The sequence below is a fragment of the Grus americana genome, chromosome 8 (genome assembly GCF_028858705.1).
Source record: "Grus americana isolate bGruAme1 chromosome 8, bGruAme1.mat, whole genome shotgun sequence".
In the NCBI taxonomy this organism is placed as follows: domain Eukaryota; kingdom Metazoa; phylum Chordata; class Aves; order Gruiformes; family Gruidae; genus Grus; species Grus americana.
In genome coordinates this window covers 15,825,416-15,848,707 of record NC_072859.1, presented here as the reverse complement: position 1 = coordinate 15,848,707, position 23,292 = coordinate 15,825,416, and the positions used below count along the sequence as shown (strand labels likewise).

The following is a 23,292-nucleotide window of genomic DNA, read 5'->3' as shown; positions in this document are numbered from 1 at the left end:
GCAGGGGTACACATGTGATATTCTCAAAAACCAGACAAGATGATAGTTGCAAATAGTTTAGCTGCTTAAATACCTGACATGGACAGAGACAAACCAGAGCCATGTCTCTCCTTCTCCAAAAGTTATTCACTATGAATCTGCTCACAAAGCAATAAATTTAAGCTTTGCTTTTCCATCTGGAAAAACAAAAAAAACCCCAAAACTAACCAAACAACCAAAAAAAATTAAAAAAAATACTATAGTTCCACAGCAACCACCATCAGACAACCTATGTTTGAGCCCTGAGCTGTAGAAGTACTAAATTCAAGTGTTTACTCAAAAATCAGGAAGAGCAGCGATTTGAACTCATATTTAATATGCCAAACATACTTGCTAAACCTCTAAGCTATTAGCTTTCAGCATCAGTTACTAGCTCCTTCCCTACAGCTGGCTTGGTTAACCTGGAGGGACTGATGTGGAATAGGAAGACCCCCTGCTTGGAAACCTACTGTGGAGTTGAGTGTTGAGAAGCTCTTTAATTGTGGAGCAGTGTAAGTACTCTGGCAGCCTTTAGGTGCTCTCAGGATTTAGGGACTTAAAGGGGCAACTCTTAAATGACTTTAATAATCACCTCCAGTGTCTCATAATTAAGAGGTATTTTGTCTGACCTGGTAATCTAAAAAGGTAATATCACATGTTAATAGCCTTCTCAGTATAAAAATTGATTAAATAAACAGTCCTTTTCTTTGAAAAATATTATATAATTTTCAATAAATTTGAAAAATACGTATATGATGTACAGTATTTCAAAATCCCATTTCCAGAGAAAAAAGGTCCAAATGGAGATTTCCAAGGATGCAAGCTAGTTGCTGCATTCAATAGACATATCTATTTCTACTTCACATGATATGAAGCACTTTTAGACACTGTTTTGGTGCTATATATGGCACATTACTCATCCTGAGAAATAGTTAGCATAGTATTTTACAAATGGAAGAAAATAGCTACTTGCACATACATTTGTGATTCAAAGCCTTCATTTAAGCAATGACACCCATCCTTCACAAGTATGCCACGGTGCATGCTCTTTTTATAACAGTTCATTACATACAGTGAGGGAATCTGAATATCCAACATGTTTATAGCACATCAGGTGGTCCTTCTAGCACAACAACCTGATGCTGATGTTGGACAAGCTCCTGATAGCACATCAACCATTCCTCCATTCATTAATATATCTCTGCAGCTTTCAGAAAGAGACAGATGATCTTTCCTTGGAGGCCAGTGCAGCTTGATTGTACTGATGGTTGCTCAATTTGACCTCTAAATCTCAGGTGAGCACACTTCAGTAAAAAATGAATAAGAACTGATTAAGTATCTTGTTTCCCTGACAGCACTATAGAAGGCATTTAAGGAATAAAATACCCTAACTATTGTATTTATATTAACTCATGATAGTAAAGCTGGTACAAAATACTGTTTCATAGACTTGCATTTTTTAATAAGTTGCTACTATTGGTAGCAATTTGTTTTTCCTCTCAGCTGTTCACCCACAGATAGGCACACTTGACAGCTAAAGGCAGACCATGTCTATAATGCTATGAAATTTCACATAATCCCACTGCCACCACTACTACTACTACCTCTCAAAAATCTAGTATGTCCATGAACTAAAACTAGTAATAGAATGCAAGAAAGCCATGCAGGTTTTACATACATCCACGTAAGTGTCTTAGTTTTGAGGCAGAGATAAAACATGCTTAGTCTGATGTGAATTACTGCAGTGTTCTTGCTAAAAACCACCATCTGTCTGAGATTATCCTGTTTTACACAGAGGGAGGATGCATTAATTATTAATCCTACTCTTCACAGAAATGTACTCACACAAGATCAGGACTATCCATGGTGTGACAGGAGTATTAGTGTTCTTGGTAGGTAGTCTCCAGATGAAACTCAGGATTGATCCCTTGAGTACTTCCAGCAAATGAGCTGCTTCAGGGCAGGCCACTGGCCACATGGCAGGGCATCATCACACAAGCAGCAACAGCTGAATTCCCAGGACCTGAGTCTATTTCCATGAGCCAACATAAATACTACGTACAGTATAGATGTTACATTTGCAGACTTAAGCACTGCGGCTCTGTGCTGTGCATACACTGAAGCACATGTTCAAGTTTAAGCATATGAATTTGACTTCATTTAAAATTAAATGCAAGAGCAAGAGCTTTCTCAGTGTTGGCCAAAGTGCTTGGCACTTTGCTGAGTCTTCCACATGTGCTGAGGGAGGGAATTCATAGCCGTAAATAGCACACTGATGTGGCAGATCTAATTCATCCACAATGAGAACCTGATGATAGGCAAAATAAGAAGATAAAGAGAGCTTTTCATACATCTTAGTGAGGGGCAATGGAAAGGGATCATTCTTCCCGAAGGAATTCTCAAATCACATACCATTTTTTAGGGAAGCTGTTAGAGATCACATTTCTGCTCTAAGACAGTTTTACCTGTTTGGTATTGTTTGACCGTACATTGCCATACATTGCCTTCGGTTAAAAATTATTTACCACTGAGCTTCTTTCTTTGGTCAGTGGCAAACTGACTAGTCAAAGCATTTCACAAACAACCTTCTTGCAGGTTTTAGTATTTCAATGAGGTAAAACTTGCAAAAAGACTACTAGGTAATTAAAAAAAAAAAGGACAACATTTATGCCATATAGAAGTAGCTGATATGAGACAGCAACTTGCAGTCCTATTGGCACAATGTACGCCAGAACCTCTATCTTACCATGAAGAACAAAATTAAAAAGTACACTCTTGATTCCCCAAACAAGAAATAAGATGCGTCTAAATGTGGAGGACTCTTCTGGATAAACAGAAAACATACCAATGTCCATAAATCTCAAAACTTGGATGTAGTTTCTATTTTTAGGGTAATCTCTTATGTTACAATGTCTGTACCTTTCTGGGCAAGGAAGAGGTTAAAAATCTTTCTTTCTAAAACCAAAAAATGCTCCCCTGAAAAGCTGCCTAAGCTGCCAAGCATGGAGGGATAGTACTCCAGTTGTACAGAGACAACATAGGGGAGCTGTTCCAGCTTTTTATTTACTGTAGAGGCAGAAATGACATGAACATCTTTCTATGTAGACCTAGAAAAATATGTTGGCCCTGAAGCCAAGGATCAGAACATTACCAACCCTGCCAAAATGAAATAGGTTATCTGTTGGTTTTTTTTTTTTTTTTTTTTAATTTAGCAAGATTTGGCACTGATTTATGTATTTTTCCCTGGAGAAGAGGAATTATTTATATTCTTCAGGGCACAGATCATAATTGTTAATTTTCAGTGGCCCTGCATAAAGAAATAGTAGGTTTACTATTTTGAAACAAAAGGACCACAGTTTTCAATCTGGTAAGGAGAGACAACTTTGTGTAAAGCCATTTTAACTCTCTTCTGGTAGGTGGAATTTCCAAGAGAAAGGTTGGTTGGTTTTTTTTTTTTTAAGTAAGCACATGTCCGCATCTCTCAGGGTCAGCAACTGTGACAAACAGGAAGGGACACACAAGTCCCACATTAAAAGTTCACCTTCCATCAAGTGAAATATAACTAAGGACTTCTCCCATTCTCACATGGTTCATTTTTTCCCTGGATAAAGTCACAGCACAAAGCACCAAGTGGTGTCAATTGTGAGAACACAAAAGTAACAGGTGTCTTGTCCTTTGATGTCCTGTCTGTCAACACTCCTAAAAAAGGATTTTACTCACCCTTACACCACCGTTCATGTACTATGCACACTCATCTGTACTTATAGCACCTAATATAGCTCAGGTTATATTTCCAGATCAGATTAGGTTGCCTCTCTCTGACGGGAGTCATGAGAACCTGTCAAAGGACCTTCCCAGGTCTCTGCTTACTCAGTTCAAAGGTTCTGCTCTCCGTTCAAAGAGTTCTGCTCTCTCAGTTCAAAGGTTTAAACTGAGTATGCGGCAGAAGAATGATTCAGCTATTATGTAGGTTTTGACCCTTTGTAAACCGCCAGGTCCTAATCCGCTTCCCTGGCAGTCAGATCTGGACCTCGGCTTTCTGGCTGCTTCCGCTGAGCACTTTGACCATTCATCAGCCAGCCAGAGACTGAAGGAGAAAATGTAAGATCAGCCTGGAAAGTCACAACCTTTCCAACAGTTACTCCATAAGCAAAGGAAAAAAAGATTACATTATAAGACTTGACCCAGTCCCTCTAAACTAGTGAAGTCATGGTAAGCCACATAAGGAACAACAAAAAAGTATACTGGAGACAAAAAAAAACCCACAGAGGAAATAAAAGGGGACAAAATTATCTGGTTAACACCAAAGCAAGCCCATTGTTCCCTCCTGTCTCCTCATCAGGATATCTGAAACTGGTCATTGGGGGTGAGGGGGGAAAGAAAAAAAATTTTAACAAATCATCAAACTAACAAGGTGAGATCATTCCCTTACTTGAAAATCTAAGAAGAGATCTAACCTTCCTTGCTGTTTTAAAACAACACGTCGCACACAGTAGAGAATTATCATTATTTGTCCAGTAAACCTAAGAAACCATAAATAAATGACACCAAAAGCAATATGATAATTAATGCTACCTATTTTGCAAGCAAATTGTTCTTAATTTTTGCTTTATAGTTTTGGAGATATGTTGTATTAATGTAAGACCCCATCGTATAGTTCAAGTTTACATTTCTTAAAAAAACCCAACAACTTTATTTTATCTACTTGTATTAAAAAACATGTCACTGCATAACACTTACCCTGAGCATAACTGCTTGTTTGGGTCATCAGGTATATAAAAGACAGTATTTGATTTTTATGATCAACTTGAGCTGCCTGCACATCACTGGCAACAGTAAAAGTTGCCCACAGTCCCATGACTCCCCATCCTGACCTCCCCACTCCTTCCAAAACCGGGACAATGAGCATCCCTGGCAGCTCTAAACCTTTGTGAGTTGCTTCCACGAGGCTGACTCCTAACAACAGCACGCAAGGATTGCAGCAGGATTTCCAGAAACACTTAATAAGACCAAGCTGTTTCTTTCAAATGAAACTTACATGGGTTAAATATTGCTGCAGCTGAGCAATAATGTGGCATTAAATATTGACTTAGCTCTTCAATATCTAGAACTGTTAAAAGCGGAGGGTGACAGGAAGAAAATTTGTGAACAATCAGATTTTTTAGAGTATTCACACAAAGTCTAGCTAACATCCATATTAATTAGCGACCTCCTCATACTGCAATGAATATACTTGTCAGCAAACCTCTAAAAAGAGCAACAACCATATGATAAACAGGAGTCATTCCACAAAGCCAGTCCATTAATTATCACACACTTTTCCATCATTATTCATCACATAGATAATAAATGAACCAGAACATTAGGTTTATTTATCTTGTGATTACTTCCCCCTACATTGTCAGCTGCAGGGGTTTTATGGTACAGGTATATTCCACCAATGCAAAAATTGAAGAGGTTGTGTTGACACCCCCCCCCCCCCCCCCCATAAAAAAAATATTCAAGACAAGAAAGAATCAGAACATTTCTTTTCTAGAGATAAACTTAGAACTATCAAACTTCTGAAAAAATAGTCCAACTATTGCTTTAAATGCTTCTCCTTCAGGTACAGCAATTCAGAAAGACAGATCAGTGGGAGCTTCATGGAAGTGACTTTTTCTTACCAATTTATATATTTCCAATTAAAAGCAGAGTACTTTGATGCAGGACAGAACACTGCTTTGTAATTTTGTGATTACATAGCTGGCTTTCATTAGTTTTGAAGAAATGGCATCAGAAAATTGTTATTTTGAAAAACATGGATAATATATATTGGAACATTGACACCCAGCATGGCTCTTTTCTTTACCTTCCATCATCATTTGGATGTTATTCCTACTCTTTCAATAGATTTTCTACAGTTCTCTTTGTAACCTCAAAAAAACCCAATATTCATGGTGTTCATTCATGCAAGAAAAAAAAAGGTGCAATTGTATTTTCACACAAATTTACAGCATATCTCTGCAGCTCAAATCTTGGTGATACAGTATAGATACGCGCTTTAGAAACGCTCACGGACACAGTCAGCTCGTTCAGAATGTTGTTCATATTTATTCCTTCACAAGTCAATTCTCACAGAAACAGGCTCATCAAGCTGTTCTGTATTTCTGTCAATGCAATACAACATGAATTGGGGAAACAGATTCCATTTGCAAGCTATCTTGCAATTTAAAAAATACTTCAAATTTAATTAAAAACAGTTTTTGCAAAAGAATATCTGAAAAGTCATTGTAACTAAAACAAGAAAACACTTTCTCCAATTTCATTTTTTTATATACTGTAAAATATACATTAAGAATTTAAATTAAAAATCAGAGGGTATCATTCAATTAGGATTATTTTTTAATGAAGTTTCACTAAATTCTAAAATAGAAAGAAGACTTCTCCATCACCAGAAATTTGCCCTTCAGGGAAATTTATCTTGCACTCACAATTTTGATAATAGTGAGTTATCATACACATACAGATTTTCACTTGGTTACAGACTTATTTAACCAAGTTCCATTTGCTCAATCTTTTCATGCAATAGTAGCTATGATTTGTTTCTAAATGGCATGTCTCAAAAGTTTTCTTTCTTCTGTAGTATTTAAAGCTCTTGAATTCTCAGCAATTTTGAAAATCTAGTCATTAGCCACTTACCTTGAATGGGAATTTTAGAAGGAGCTTAAGGTGAGCTATCCATACTGCAAGCAGCACACCTAAGCTCACTGTAGGAACTTTTGAAAATCTCAGCCTAAGGATGGGAAAAACCCCAAACCAACCAATGAACCAAAAACAGTGGAGCTTACCTCTCTGAAAACACATAACCTAAGCTGCAGCCCCCAAAAGCATACTTATCTGGTTCTAACAAACTGATAACAAGGAGCACCTGTGCCAACTTCACCACATTATGTGACCTTATTGCCTTCTGCCATCGTTAAGCCTCAGCAGCTGCTTTGTTTTTACCAGGGTCCATTTTTCAGGGTCAAAGATACATTCCATCTTATACTGGGAACAGTATCTTAACCTTGCTCCAGAAGTTTTTTGCTACCTGTCAATGTAAGAATATATAATGTAATCAAACATCTCTTTACCTGTCCCTTCCACCAAACACCCTCCATAAAAGGGCAAAGAAACCTGAAAATGTCCCTTAATAAAAGTAACTAACCCAAAACTCCCTTTTTGAAGTAAGATTCCCACTTTCATGCTAGAAATAATGGAAAAATAACAGTTTGATTATTTTTTTGTTAAATTAGCGCACAGTTACAGATCTGCCTCCAGGTGATAATGGACAGACTGCAGGTGATTTGGGGCTTTAGTCTCTTAAGTACTGTTTTTCTTTTTTTCTCTTTTTTTTTTTTTGTGAAGACATAACCGTATTTAGATTTCAATTCAAAGCACAGCTCTAGTTTATAGTACATAAAGATGCCTCTGAAGAACAAAGTACTGAATCAGAGAAAGGAAAGCACATCCCATCCTACAGTGGTTACATGAGTTATTTGCATAGTTGCCACAAAAGTAATAATTACACTGTAACTCAATGGGAACAATGGTAATTTCACAGTAGCTCATGTTGTTGTTATCACCCTATATCCTGATAACTGTGAAATTAATTTGTGGCACCACTGTATGTGTCAGCTTTAAGCTGTTCCCTAGGTAACATTACGCTACCATAGAGAAGGAATGCTTGGCAGTAAAATGGGTAGCAGCAGATTGATTATACAAAAAAGAATCTTCCCTCTACATACAAATAACTTGGCAATCAGAGAAGATGAGAAAAAAAAATCCTCCCCACTGTGTTTTTTAAGAAAAAAGAAATTCATAGAGTTAATGGTATTAACTGACCATTATCCATACACTGTAAGAATGCAAAGGTAAAACAAAATCAGCAAACTACCAGATTATATTTAGTGCCACTGACCCATTGTTCTAACTGCAGACAAAATACAGCATAAAAATGCTGAAAATTTCTTTTTCCTTCTTCTAGTCATTCCCCACATTAACTATTAAATGGCAATTTTAAATATAAAAGCAAATATACAGCACTAAGACAAATTTAGGAGAGGAACAATAGTGTAGGCTATGCTTTCACAAATAATTCTCACTTCATCTGAAAGGCACAGTCCTTTCACCTCCTGAATACTCAACATTATTTTGCAAAACTACCACTGCCAAAAAGGAGTTCCCAACTAAATATATTGTGTGGCACACTCTGCCACACAATGCATGGAAATACTTACAAATTTACTGATGAAAATTCAATACCACAATAATTGAAGGTCTGGAAAACATTAAATGATGGAATTTAAGGAGGAAACTTATTACTGATTGGTAACAATAAACAAAACACTGAGTTTAAACTTTCCAATCATTCTGCTTGGTACAGCAATAGGTATGAGGCTTTGAACTAAAGAAAAATGTTATTTATTTTTATAGAGTTCAGCTATTTCTTTTGCTTTTAATCCAGGCCTGTTTACATAGCATTAGAAATGCATACTGTAATGCCTTGTTCTCTTGCTGTATGTTTGTCTGTAAGGAAACAGGTGAAAAAAAAATCACAGCATGTTACATATACAGACTCAGTGGTTCAGCTGGAGTTTTGTTACTGAAAAAGCAGCAGCATCTCAGTGTCAGCGCCAGTCATCAAAGCAAACCAAGGTGTTGAGCAGATACTCTGATCCAGGATATCCAGGGACAAGCATGTTTTGTCACTCTGTAGTTTTGATCTTTATCTCCGACTGATCCTCCTTTTGTGATTGCTGCCACAAGATACTGTCCCCAAAACCCCTGACAGGTGATGCTCAAATGCGGGATTTTTTTCCAATCCACCATAGAGATTTCAGAGCTCTGAAAGCAGGTGTAGGAGCCTAAAAGCCAGCTTGGACAGTCCCAAATGTGTATTCATCATTAAATATTGGCACATACCTTGCCAAATTATGTCACTGCTGAGAGGAGAATTTTGGCCACCCTATACTTAATTATTCATCGGAAAGGCGCTCTGATCAGTGCCACTATCGACCCAGGAATTCAACCTATATCCTTTGCCAAATCAGTACGTACCCTCGCTCACTCAACGCTCACTCTTCTCCCACTCCCCACTGCATGAGCCAATTCTGATGCACACGGACACTTGAATTCAGACAACATATGCAACACACATTTGCAATCAGGAAGCTCACTATATTAACTGCATGGAGAATTTGCTCGTGCTCTCGATGCTGGTAGAAATTACTAAGGGGTATCAGTACTGATTGATCCCCTTTTTCAGGCCCATTAATAACTGTCCGCAGTTATCTTTGCTTTGCTAGACCAGTGCAGAGCCTTGATGCTCAGCTAAGTCAGTGGTCATTTTTTTTCCACACACTTGGCACTACTTCTGCCTGAAGGAGCATGGGCCAAGCCTGACGGCTGGCTTTTTAACCCCTGTGCATCTCCTCTGTTCTTTATTTTCTTTTATACACTCTTCAGGTGTCAGTGCTGAAACAACTCCAATCAGTTGGAACAAACACGCCTCCTGGAACGACAAATGCTGCCAGTGACAAACAACCTTCCATTTGCTGGATCAATGCTGCCAAAGGCATTCAGAAACGCTTCAAGAAAGATGCGTGTGTGTAAGTAAGTAACTGAAGATCTTTGGAAAGCTTTAGACACTAGTAGCAATTACTGTTTTTACCGTAAGCCCAAACTTACTACCACAGAGAAAATGTCTGTGACCAAGAGGTGTCAGATACTCTTTTTAGAAGGCTGATTGAAAAATGAGTAGTGGGGATAAAAAAAATGCCTGAGATGGCGAGTTTTACCTTTATAATCATTAAATCAAACCAGGTGCAGTACAGCTGGTATTTTTACCTATGACAGTATTCAATAACCTGCTTCAAACTAAGTGATGTCCTGTGGTTCACAAAAAGAAATCCCAACATTGTTTTTAGCATGCACTGCTAACCTCTGTACTGAGACTGCTAATGAGGCTGAAGATTAACTCCTGAATTGTGAACTATTTGCTAATACTCTATAAGTGGTGGCTGTTCCTCATCACATTTGAAACATGCCTGAGATATGCCATGGAGCAGTTTATAAAGCCACTCCCATTCTTTCAAATATGCATGTATTTTGCTGAGGACTGTTCAAAACTGTAAAGAATATTAATGTATCTAAGACAGTTGTGGAGGGTTGACTGCCACAGTACAACAGTGATGTCTACAGACTTGGGGAATGACTTTAAAGTGATGTGAAAATTAGTCAAAAATGACACCAACTGCAAAAATTCTAAAAGATTCCTATCCAACCCCCCCAGGTCTCAACAGCAAAGTCACTACCAAAAAAGATGCCTTGCCATCTCTGGTTTCTCCCAGCTGCCAAATTGCTGATACATTACTAGCTCTCTGGGATTCGAAAAAGAAAAGAGACAGTCTGTTGGCATTATAAATATTTTTTTCATTTTAGATCTTATTTTTAGATATATTTTTCCTCAAAAATAGGACTTTTTAGACGAAAAATTTACATCAATTGGCCAAATTAATGGAGTAGTTCTTTCTAATTTCATAAGATTCAGCAGGGTCTTGGAAAAAGACTGTATACAATCTCTAACCATACAGAAATTATATTTGATTACTAAAATGCCGTACACATAGCATCTACAGAAAAGCTTGTTCAAATACCTCTAGAATACCATAATGTCTCAAAATTAAGATATAAAATCCTTGCAATGAAATTACATAGAATACATTTCATAAGACAATCTTTGCATACATTCAGGGAGAGTTATTAGCCAGCATGCGAAGTCTTAGAATAACTTGCATTGCACTTCCAGCCAACTGTAAGCTTGACGCATTACCTTGGAAGAATGCCACATTTCCCGCTGTGCTAAACTTACTGAAACAAATAGGAAAGCAGCATTGCTGTGTTACATCCCTGCTTTACTGTGGTGTAATTGGACCACACTACAGGAACAACACTTTATATTACAAACATTGAGTTACCATTATGAACTTGTGACTTCACACTCTCAGCACAAGAGAAATGAATTTTTGTCTTACATGAAGAAATAAATGAGTACGATAGAAGAGAAAATATTAAGAGAAGTTGCGTTTCAAAGCTCTGTTTGCAGTTATAGTTTTAAGACAAAATAAATTTTATATGTTATGACATTGTTACACTAGCTGGAGATAGAATGTTTAGCAACGCCAATAGCAAAAGATTACTCAGGCCTTTCCAATTTAGGGGTAAAGTCTTCACTCTCCCAGCGTACCCAAGCAGAATAAAACAATAAAAATTGATCACAGAAGCAGTGAGTACAGGGAGATAGTTTTACACTTACTGAAATACATCTAATTCAACTAGGAAAGAAAGCAAAATACTTACGCTGTATAGTCCCTGCTGGTTAAATGTCTTCCGGGATTAGAAAAGGAAAATCAGGGATTTAATCTGCAACTGGGTGAACAGTGGTGCCCTCCCCTCTCCTGGGGTATTAACCAGCCTTTCCCTGTGACTTTGGCCGCAGATGAGTTTATCCCTGAATAGCTACATCTCTAACAGCAGAAGATATCCTAGAATGACTATATCCATACGAGTAAGCAGTGTTGCCCAGCAGAAGGGGGTCTCTACAGCAGAACAGTTGGCATTAAGACCTGAGATGCACGTGGTGTTTACTTCAGCCTGGTTCTAACCTAGTCTTGTAGGCTTGAGCAGCTGACATAGACATCCGTGTCCCTGCAGCTTCCACATCACGGCTGCCTGTGCTGACTATCTTGGAGAGGCACAGAAGTGCCCACCTGCCACGAGCAGGACGCGCAGCAGCAGCGTGTCCCCCTGCCTGGGCACACGCTGTCCCGCTGGCAACCGAGTCAGTGAGGATAACACAGAGGCACCCTGCAGGCAGGCCATGACTAAACGTATGACTCTACATAGGAGCCATTCAAGCTTGTCTATATCTACCCCCCAAAAAAAAAGTAGTTATGCCAAATGCTGGTAACAGTGCAGCTGCATCTCACTGCAGGCTGAAAGATGCATTCAAGAAACGGGACTCAGCTCTGTTTTGGCTACTGCAGCCACGCGGCTACCAGTACTCAAGCTTAGCCATGCAGTCACAGCTCTCTCTCATGGAAAACACTCAACAGGGCCAAAATCTCTCTTAAATATATAACAATTCCTATTTAAGTATTTTTAAACTATCACTGTATACTTCTTTAATTACAGGGATAACAATTCCCACCCCAATGAATTATTTTGTCTGAGAAGAAACCACAAGAGAATACACTTGAGGACAGAAGAGGGTTGACATCACCAGCAGTTGCCATGCAAGTACGTTTGCAATGGGAAGAGTGAGGTGTGGACACAGCGAGGCATAGCCCAACATCTAACAGCCAGCCACGAGCCAAGCAAGAGCCTGTGCGTCCCCGGGAACAGCAACTGGTTTACATATCCTCAAATGCATTTTCTATCCACTAGAGAAAACACAGATAGCAGGAAGAACCACTCAGGATGCCCCTCTATGCTAAACAGGAAGACACACCAGGTAGGAGAAAAAAGAAAGCATGTGGAAAATTATTTCATAAATAGATATTTCTCTATAATCAAATAGTCCTCAAAGTATAAGTGTTTTCTTGCCCTTTTGGTAATACTGTCAGATACCAACCAAAACCATATTTCTTTTTTTTTTTCTTTTACATTACAAAATACAAAACAAGTGCTTGGTTAATATTGAATAATATTGACAAATGTGGAAAATATTCAGTACGTAAAATAGCAGTGATAAAAGTATTAGTAGTATTAAACAGTACCATTAAACACTATTATTGAGTAGTAATAATAAAAGTAGTAGTATTTACAAATATAGTAATAGCAATTACTTTATTAAAAATATTAAATATACTAATAGTAATCACTATTTTTTAAAGTACAGTAATAGTAGAAATATTATATAATATTAATAAATAGAAGTAAAAGAGTAGTAGTACTATTTAACAATATTTTACAGAAACTTACCAGTTTTAAAAGATTGTTGTATTGTAATGGTGTCAGATTGTAAATCAATGTCTTTTGTAAGTATTGTGATGGAAATCACATTATAATTCTTTCCATTAAATTCTGTTCCACATGCAGATCCATAATTAGAACTCATTTGAATGGGTTCAAATACTCTGGTGATATTTAGAACTGTTCAGGGTTTATTTTACAGAAGAAAATGTCTTTTTATTTTTTCTTTCTGCAAAAAAACTTGAAGTTCAGTATTGGACCAAGCCAGAACTAAATGCTGCAGATTGGTCGAACAAGCCAAATACATACAAATCGAAACTTAGTGGAAACGTCTGCTCCAGAAAGAATCTTGTCCCTGCCATTGTAAAGCACGTCCTAAATAAGCAGTACTGGGCATTCAAGATGGCAGGAGATGCTGCTCAAGAATATTTAGTTTGTTCCTTGATTCTCCATGACACCTCCTATGTTTGTCTCACTCTGTAAGCAGCTTCCTTTGTATAAAGTGTTGCCTGAAATCTTAACGCTACTCACTCCTCGGGGTGCTGAAATTAGTAGCCTTGCCTTCGGCACTAGCAGTGAAAACCTCTGGGTGGTATCCTGAAAGACCTAACGTGGTCTAGGGCTTAACTGGCTGCCCACCAACTTTTCAACAGCAAGATTCAATAAAAGAGATTTTCCTGTAAAGTGTCTGTGTTCCTTAGAAATGAGGATGGAAAATTGTTTCTACAAAATTTTGTAGTGTTGTGAAGTGTGTGGTATTGATGCTAGTTTATCTTCTTAACAACTAACTTCCTGAAAAAATCCAATACACATTAAAGTCTTACTCTCAATAAACAAGTTGATTCCATTGGAACATTAAACTTAAATAATCTTTTCTTGCTCTCCCAAACAACCTCAAGTAAATAAACAGGATTTAAATTCAGAAGTCTACAGGGGAAGGGCAGATTAATTCTGATGGAAGTTAAATATCTTGGGGCACAGTTGAACCCAGAGTTTAATCTCTGAAACACCCTCACCCCAATATACAAAACATTTCTAGGAAAACGGATGTTTGCTCTGACATCCAGAGCCACAACAGGCAGTATAATATCGTTAGGAATCTTGAGAAGTAGCAAAAAAGTAAGCGTAGCAACTACAATTCATTATAATCAAAGACACCATAATAAGAAAAGATAATGCAAAGACACACGCTACCTAATAAAGCGGTTTTGAATGAAGACTATATTTTGTCCTCAATCCCCTAGCTTTGCTTTGTATCCCAAACTCCACGGAGAATGTACTCAGAGATGCTCATGGCAATACAAAGCTCATTGACTTCAAAGGACAGCACAAAGGAGGGAAGAAAGATTACACTTTTTGAGGCTTTTGAGAACTACAGTAAACGTCTGAAAAGAAACAGGAGCAGATATATTTAAAGTAGTAAAGACAGACTAGTTTCTGACTGTACACAAAATAGAAGTTTCTGTAGGAAATGGGGTCTCCCGAATACATGTGGAATGTGGTACTCTCAATAGGCTGGCTACAATGGAGATTAAATTCACGATTTACAAATAAAACAGCATGAGTTTCAACAGCTTGAACTGAAACAGACAGCCAAAGCTGTAATGCCCAGCTTCTGTGTACATCACAGACTTTTGTTATGGTCTAAAATGGTATAAACCACCTTCTAATCTAAACCATCCAAAGCCCTGGAATGTAAAATCAAATATCAGTAATCTACAGAAAGGCATGGCTCCTGGCAAGACCACCAGCAAATTTCTTCCCTTCACTCATCTCTGAATTTTTTTTTTTTTTATCTTTATTTAACAAATCAAAACCTTTTTCAAAGTGTATAGGCTACTGAAACTAAGGTAGTCCATATTGTATATATCATCTCTAGCAATCCAGAGCATTTTTTCCTGATTGTTAATGGTAGCAAAGCACAAATTTCAGAAATATTTTAAAACCTTGCATTTTAAACAGTAACAAAGGGGGAACCCAAACAGTGAACTCAAGATTCTGTAGCACAAATTTCTAACAGTTTGCAGATGAGTGGCTATTAGTCACTGAAAGGTACGACGCTGCACCCACTGCATGCCATCTTTGGAGTCTTTGTGGTAAGCCATCTGCCAGAGTGGTTTTCAAAATCTCTTTCACCACCAACATCAGACAACATCTCCTGCAGCTTGCTAAAAAGCAAAATTTTGACTGTTATCCAATTCTTTTCTTTAAATCGTAAAACTAAATGGTTCAAAACCAGAAATAGGCTCCCCTCCCTTGAAGTGACAGAAAAGTGGATTTTGTTTTCTTTTCTCCCCTCTGAAGTATTTTCTGGGAACGGTGCACATGAATACAACAACAATGTGTTCACCATACACAGAAGAGACCTGAAGCATCATTCAATCACTGTAATACATACAAGAAAGAGTATGAAAAACATGCAAGATTTTACCAAAACATTCATGTAAGATCTTGCCTAAAGCACACTTCAGTATATCAACAAAAGTAGTAATTGTAATGCAGGTTTCCAAAACCATGAATATTATTTGTTATTTTGCTATTTGGCTAACAATGCTTTTGTTCTAGATCCATCTACTGTTTATATACACTACAAAGTATAATTCAGTCCTCTAATGTAAAGTAACTGTGAACCTACATTACCAATCAGAATTGCAAAAAAATTCAAAATCCTTTTACATCTGCCAATCACGAACATCATCAATGCACAACTTTAGGTCAAAGTTGCAGTTGTTAGCTTATGCTAGCTAGGTGACTAAAGGAAAGGAATTTAAAGGAAAATGATCTAACTTATCTTGATCGCCTCCCCTGTAATATCTAAAGAAACAAACCTATCCTCTGTATACGTCCCTAGATCAAAAATAAATTACAATTCAAATTAAAAATGAGAAATTATATAAAATATTTTGAACAATGCACGTGCAAAACAGCTGAAATAAATTGGAAATGTAATTCAGTATCAAAATTTCTGGCCAAAGTATTATGAAGTTGATATTCAATAGAACAGCCTATCTCACAATCAAGCTCAAAACAAGACACTTTATAGTTTTCTTGATTTATACTTTAAAAATACATAAAACAATGCAATTACATTCTAAAGCACAGAAGATAAACATTATCACTAGTTCCACAAGATCTTCGGTGTGAGTTATACCTGTGACTTGAAACAATGGACTTGCGATATATTAGAACCTTTTTTTAATTGCAAAATGAAATATGAAGTGCTTTAATTCTCCATGTAAATGATACAGAAAGACAATGCAAGTTCTAATAACTATCACAAAAGTAATTACGTTAATGTCACAGGTTCCTATACACTCTGCTTGTTACAGCTCTGCACAGTATCTGCCTGTAGACAGAAATAATTCCATTGTGGCGAGATCCTAGCCATGCATGCCAGGCACTGCCAGGCCCCCAGAGGGTGGCTAGTGGGTGACTCAGGAGTTAATTACCCAACAAAGAGTAAAGTAAAATTGCATGAACACAGAACCTTGTTAATGCCACTAAACACCTTGTTCAGTTGTAGCTATCCTCATACAGGGCTGTCTTGCACTGTGAAGATATATGGCCAACGTTCGGTCAATGCAAGCGATGTTGACAATCTGTATGATCCGTAACGTACATTAAGGATGATAGTGAAGTTCTGATTTCAAAATGGCACTCAAAGCAAAATTAAATTCATTTCTATTAGCCACGTAGCTCTTTGCTATGGAAGTACTACTAAAAGTGCTCAAGTGCTTCTAATATTCTGAGTGTGTTCCCACACAACACCAAATGCAACTAGCAACACTAGCATTCTGCAACATCTGCTTATTTCCATGTGCTATTAATAATATGGAGAATTTATAAAATTGTCAAAATACATATCTAGAAAAGAAATTCTAAGGGGACCATGATCCATTCTCTAAATTCTACAATTCTTTGGGTTGTTTCATTTTCAGTCTGAGAACATCTCTGCAGTTTGGGTTGTTTTTTTTTTTTTTTTTTTAAGGAATATCCCTAAGCCAAATGTAGTCTAAATAAAGGTCTAAACGAATAAGCCTATATATCAAAGTGGTTTACCTAATTAGTATGTCCTCTGGGGTGGGGGCGGGGGGGTTGTTTGGTTGGTGGTGAGATACATCAGAGGAACATGCGCTGGTCACCCAAGAAGGCCTAGTGTTGTTGCACTTTGGAAGCAGCACATTTTTGTTAAATACATACAAAGCAATTGCTTGTTTCTCCCCTAAAAATATGCCCCAAGCAGCATTCAAATGATTGCACTGGAGAGAAATGTAAAGATAGAAGAAGGTGGAAGAGAAATTTGAACTTACTCCCTCAGTCCCAAATAAGCACACTAATCACAAGGCTAGTGGCTACTTCGGATCACTGGAATTCACTCCGAAGGCTTCCACCTCCCCAGAACATGAAGGATTTCTTTGAACAGATGATCTCTGAGACCTGGATCAGGAACCCAGAAGCAATTATCTTTACTCCTCCTCATTCACCTTCCCTTTCTACTTACCTGAGATTGGTCCCATCTCTCAGAACAGCTTAAGAACAACACAGGAAAGCAGGCATACTTTTAACACGACATTTTTCATTATTCTCATTTTCCTTATATTTCATGCCTGCATTTCTCTAACTCTACAGCTCCATATAGAGTTTACCCTGCAGACTAATGAACACTTGTGAAATCATGGAACTCCTTACAGTGCAATTTTCTTGAGTTTTGCCCAGCCACAGAAACTGTTTGTCAAATACATCTGAGAGTCTAGACGATATTAAAAGAAGCTTGATTATTACTAACCCCAGTTTATACAGTTGTCAAGACAACAGTGAATATCATCATTAACAGAAACTGTTTCTATTAAACTGGAAATCACAGTTGAAGCCTCACTCCCATGTTCACATTATCCAAAACCATATGCAAATATGTGAATGCAATATTCCAAGTGAACTTTGGTATCTTTTTATACTGATCTAAACAGACAAGCAAACTTTCTCTCTCCTTTCCCACTTCAAAGTACGAAGAATTATGTTTAAATCTTCCTTTTCTTAACAAGAAGTCTATACAAACATACTCAGCTTTAATTTTCACTTGCAAAGCTTTCACGCATACTAACTCAGTCAATGTTCACAGGACAGACGGTACACATATTCACCTACAAGTAGGACCCATTCATGTATTTAAGATTTCACCAGGCTTACTATTTGATTGCTCACTGCCATAAGCTACCATGGTGGCTTACCAACTCAGCCGATAAGTAAACAATTGCAACGCCAGATTCAGGTGATGTTAAACACTATGGCTTCATTTATCTGACACCAGTTCATGAAATCTACACTAGACATGGCCTAAAGCATATTACTAGTACAGGGTTAAAAAGCAATCTATCATCTACTGGAGTGGTTAAAACTCCAAAGGTTTGGGCTGCCATTCAGAGGGACCTCAACAGGTTGGAGGAATGGGCCTACAGAAACCTCATGAAGTTTAAAAAAAACCAAATCCAAACACAAAAAAACCCCAGTGAAGTCCTACCCCTAGGAAGGAACAAGCCCAGGCACGAATACAGGCTGTGGCCAACTAGTTGGAAAGCAGCTTTGCAGAAAAGGCCCTGAGGTTCCTGAAGGACAAGCTGAACATGAGCCAGTCCTTGCAGCAAAGGCCAGCTGCATCCTGGGCTGCGTTAGGTAAAGCATCACCATCAGGTCGACAGGGGAGATCCTTCTCCACTGCCCAGCACTGGTGAGACACACCTGGAGTTCTGTGTCCTGTGCTGGGCTCCCCAGAGCAAGAGAGACATGGACATACCGAAGCAAGTCCAGCAAAGGGCCACTGAGGTGATGAAGGGACTGGAGCATCTCTCAGATGAGGAGAGGCTGAGAGAGCTGGGAACGTTTAGCCTCGAGCAGAGAAGGCTCAGGGGGATCTTATCAATATATATAAATACCTGATGGGAGGGAATAAATACAACAGAGCCAGACTCTTAGAGGTGCTCAATGAAAGGGCAAGGAACAACAGGCACAGTTGAAACACAAGGAATTCCAGTAAAAAAAACCCAAAACACAACAAAACCTTGCCCCCACCAAAAAAAAAATGGGGGGGGGGGGGGGGGGCTGTTAGGGTTTTTTGTTTGGGTTTTGTTGTTTATTGTGAGGATGTTTGCTCAGAGTCTGTGAGGTCTCCATCCTTAGGGATATACAAAACCTGGCTGGACACAGCCCCGAGCAACCTGCTGTAATTGACCCTGCTCTGAGGAGGTAAGCTGGGCTAGATCAGTAATCAGTAGTGTTTATTTCATCTTTATCTCATCCTTTTTAATTTTTTATTCTTGTGTGTGTTTTATAATGCACATAACACATTAGTACAGTGGTACATCTATATAATTTGTAAAGAAATAAACATACACATATTGCTCAAAAACATTTTGCTGGTGCACAATCAAAAGAGCTTGGACACTGCTGGTCTAGATCATCTCCAATGGTCCCTCCCAACTTCAGCAAGTCTGTGATTCTCTCTCGATAGCAACAACGGATGCCTGTACACAAAGTGAGTGAATGGATTCAGTGGAAAAAAAAAATTCCCTTCCTGCCAGCTGATGTCTGTTGCTTTTTTCCTTCACCTCTAACTCCCTAAACCTTATCTTCTTCTAAACTGGTATTAATAATGGGGTTTGGATTCCTTCTGCACTTCTATTAAAAGTTACTTTATATTTGGGGGAACGATTCATTGTGGGGTTTTTTTTGTTTTTAAGAGTCCTCAAGGTTACTTTACCCTATTTCCCAGGGGAACAGTTACTGCAGCAGTCCACATTCTCGTTTTGCAACCTATGAAAAGACTACCAGGGTCAGCATACAGTTAGCTCTGCCTTTTCCTCATCCTCAAATAATTATCTCCTCAAAGCAGCCAAATCAGTCTAAAAGCTCCTTTAAATTTCTAGATGAAGCTTTACTGAGGATCAGGATCCAGATTTCTAACAATGATTATACATTAAGAACAAATTGAGCCCTGTTTAACAAAAGCTTAACAATCTTCCTTATGCATCTTGACATTATAGGTATATATCTATGCTATTTTTCTGCCAAGTTACTACATAAAATATCCAATTAAATTATTGTACACACATTCAAGGTATGTAAAGTGATAGTCTGTCCATTTATAAACCCCAATTCAAAAAAACTAATGTGTTTTTATTGTTTACTTAAGCTTTGCAGTTGCATTAAAATGTAATAATAAATAAACCATTTGGAGTACATTAACAAAATAAGCAAAACATTAACTGAATTGAATGCTTTATGACTTTACGTGCAATCATAAGTACACCAAATTCTTACAATACCACTCTTTATACACTGAGTAATGGCAAACTACTATCAGCTCATTATCTCGTTCAAGGTCTAAAATAATATGCAAAGTAGAACTAGAGAAAGTTCATATGCTTTATGATCATTTTGAAACCCTTCAGAAAGTTTATTTTGCATATATCTATATACATAAACAAGAAAGATGATTTTCATGTAATCCTTAATTTGAATACCATTCAGTTTGTGAAGAGCTGGAAAAAGAACAAGACCCTTCTTGGATATTAGTGTTTGTTTATGCAGAGCACAGTGATATTCATAGACTAGAAATGTACTGAAACCCATATTAAATTGACCATTTTTCTCAAAGAGAAAGTTAAAATGGAAGGTCTCTTTCCAAACAGGAGAACTGGGGGAAAATGTTCATTGTTATCTCTCATCTGACAGACCAGTAGTACCACTTTGGGAAATCAGAGAGTATTTGGACAGACTGCTCACTCAACTTAAGGCTCATCTGAGATCCACATATATCCACTCAGCTATCCAACTAGCATTTTGTTGTTGTTGTTTTCATGCCCACATGATTTTAGTGCCTTTGTGCAATGTGCAACCCTCTCCACATGCTTCCCTTACCAAAAGGAGGCAGGTACCTCACAATACTGAGGCCAGCAAATCTCTGTGTCCCCACACCTGGTCCACCATAGTTATGGGAAAGCAAAGTGAACTTTAGCCAGTCAAAATGTACCATTTGAATTACATATGCTACAGATAATCTTGGGATCCAAATAGAGAAATGCAGCCACCAAGGACATGGGGTGACTATGTAGCAGTTGAAAGAACTGTACAGCCTAAAATAACAAGTGTCTTTTAGACACATTTAGAAAAATACATGCATATACCTCTCTAAATTAACATTTTGCACCTTTTATGTGTTACTCAAGTATGTTATAAAAGTATACTACAGTCTTAATTTAGTAAGTCAGATATTTTCTTTACCTCCATAAAAACAACTAAGAAAAAAATCAACCAGATAATACTGACTGCAATTAAGAGAATTCCAGCACTGCACAATATCTGTCACACTTCACAATCGATAACTATTTCTCAGAACAGCTTGTACACTAGCAGGAATAGCCAGGATACAAATTTATGAGATAGTAAAGTGCTTTTTATTGTATGCATGGCATAGAATCATCAGAATCTTCTACACAGTCCTTGTAACAGAAACATGACCTTTGAAATGCCAAAGCTCCCTTTGCTAGTGAATGTTTATCACCAAAGAGCTGTCAGCTCCCAAGTTTTTAAAATATTAACTCTGCTGATTCATGTATTGCAAAACGCCACAAACCTACCCACGGAATGTTGTTACAGGAGAGCAGCAACTTGAAATCCAATTTGTTGGATATACTAAAAGTAGCTTCATAAGCCAAAAGTTCCCCAAATCTTTATTTTAAATCACTTTTCATTTATCAGCACTACACAAAAGATCTATGTATCCCAGGTGACTGACCACATAGGGAGAAAACCCTAAATTTATGAAGCAAAACAAGCAAAAAGCAAGAAATTGCAATTAGAAAGGTGAATGCCATTATTTTTACAGCTATTTTCAACAGTAGTAGTTGAAATATTCAGAAAGGAAAGAACATAATTTTGGGGTAATAAGAAAGGGTTCAAAAGAAGCAAGTTGCATTTCAAGTCAGAATACCCTTACAAACACTTATTCATAGCAGTGCACATGAAACAAGAGTATCATGAACACAACATCAGAGTCATGCAAATAAAGTCATTCACACACAACCATAACTTTAAAGAGATTATGAACACAATCAAAACAAATGGGTGTAATTAGTTTTTCAGGAAGATTCTCAGTATTTTTTGTTGTTGTTTTAACTTTCTACTACACTAATGCAAGTCTAAGAAGTTACTCTGATATCGGGCAAGTGAAATGAAGCACTATGTTTGCATCATTACATTTTATGATCCGACTTTCAAAACCTTTGAAAGTACAGGTTACTATAATTTTCTGATCCACAGATAATACTATAATTAACATCTTCTTGATTATGCAGTGAAAATCTGTCTTTGATTCTGCCACCATTCAGCATAGTAATCATTCCCTTTTCCCAGTACTATAGCTGGCAAGTTTCTTTGGAGTCCTGTACTAGATACTCTACAGTGCAAGTAAGGGTGACAGAAGATTCATGTACTGACTAATTTTAACCTCCTCTAATAAGCATTAAGTACAATGATATGAGGATATTAAGCAAAATATACATTTCTACAATATATGAAGGACCAGACAGATTTTAATGTTCCATAAGCAAAACCAAAATCTTGTAAATCTGGTGATAAAAATCAGAGTACATAGTAATTACATACATAAAAATCAAATCCAATTTAAAAGCAAACACAGGTTTGTTCAAACAGCATTGTACAATTGCTTTAACACTTACAGAATTTAGATGAACAATATTTTCATTCACTCACAGTTTAGTATAAATATAAAGCAAGGCACCCCTTAAGCATTTTAAATAACAAATTAAACATTTACGTTTTTTACTGTGCAGTCAGGCTTAACATTTATGCAGCTTCAAATCCAAAGTACAGCCTCAAGGGAAGCCTCTCCACTGACAAATTAATACCTTAGAGAATAGAGCTGAATGGTGGCAATGAACTCATTTGTTCCCCCAATAATGAAGAATGACTCTTTCTTTACCACATCTGTGACTGTTGCTATGGTGACCCAGACTTACCTCATTGCTTCTCGAAGTGCTCCTCGCTCACTAAGAGTCGTGTGCTTGATGTCATCAAAATTATTTTCTAGTTTCTCACAGTTCTGCAACAAATGGACAAATCCATGTAAGGCTCTTAAACAGTATATGGTACATGTATTAACATTATTCAACATCGTGCAAACAAAACTGATTTATATTATGTAACCTCAAATTATGCATTCTGTTTTAATTACACAGGAGTCATTAAAAAGACATTGAGAACTCA

The 23,292-nt window shown here is 37.5% G+C and overlaps 1 protein-coding gene across 3 annotated transcripts in view; it reads right to left on the bottom strand.

The window, feature by feature from the left end:
* Nucleotides 1-23,292, bottom strand: part of DPYD (dihydropyrimidine dehydrogenase) — a 360,787-nt gene that overhangs the window by 289,164 nt on the left and 48,331 nt on the right. For all 3 annotated transcript variants that reach the window (XM_054833661.1, XM_054833664.1, XM_054833663.1), the window contains exon 3: nt 23,046-23,128. In XM_054833661.1, the coding sequence (XP_054689636.1) occupies nt 23,046-23,128 (83 nt within the window). The remainder of the gene's footprint in view (nt 1-23,045; nt 23,129-23,292) is intronic.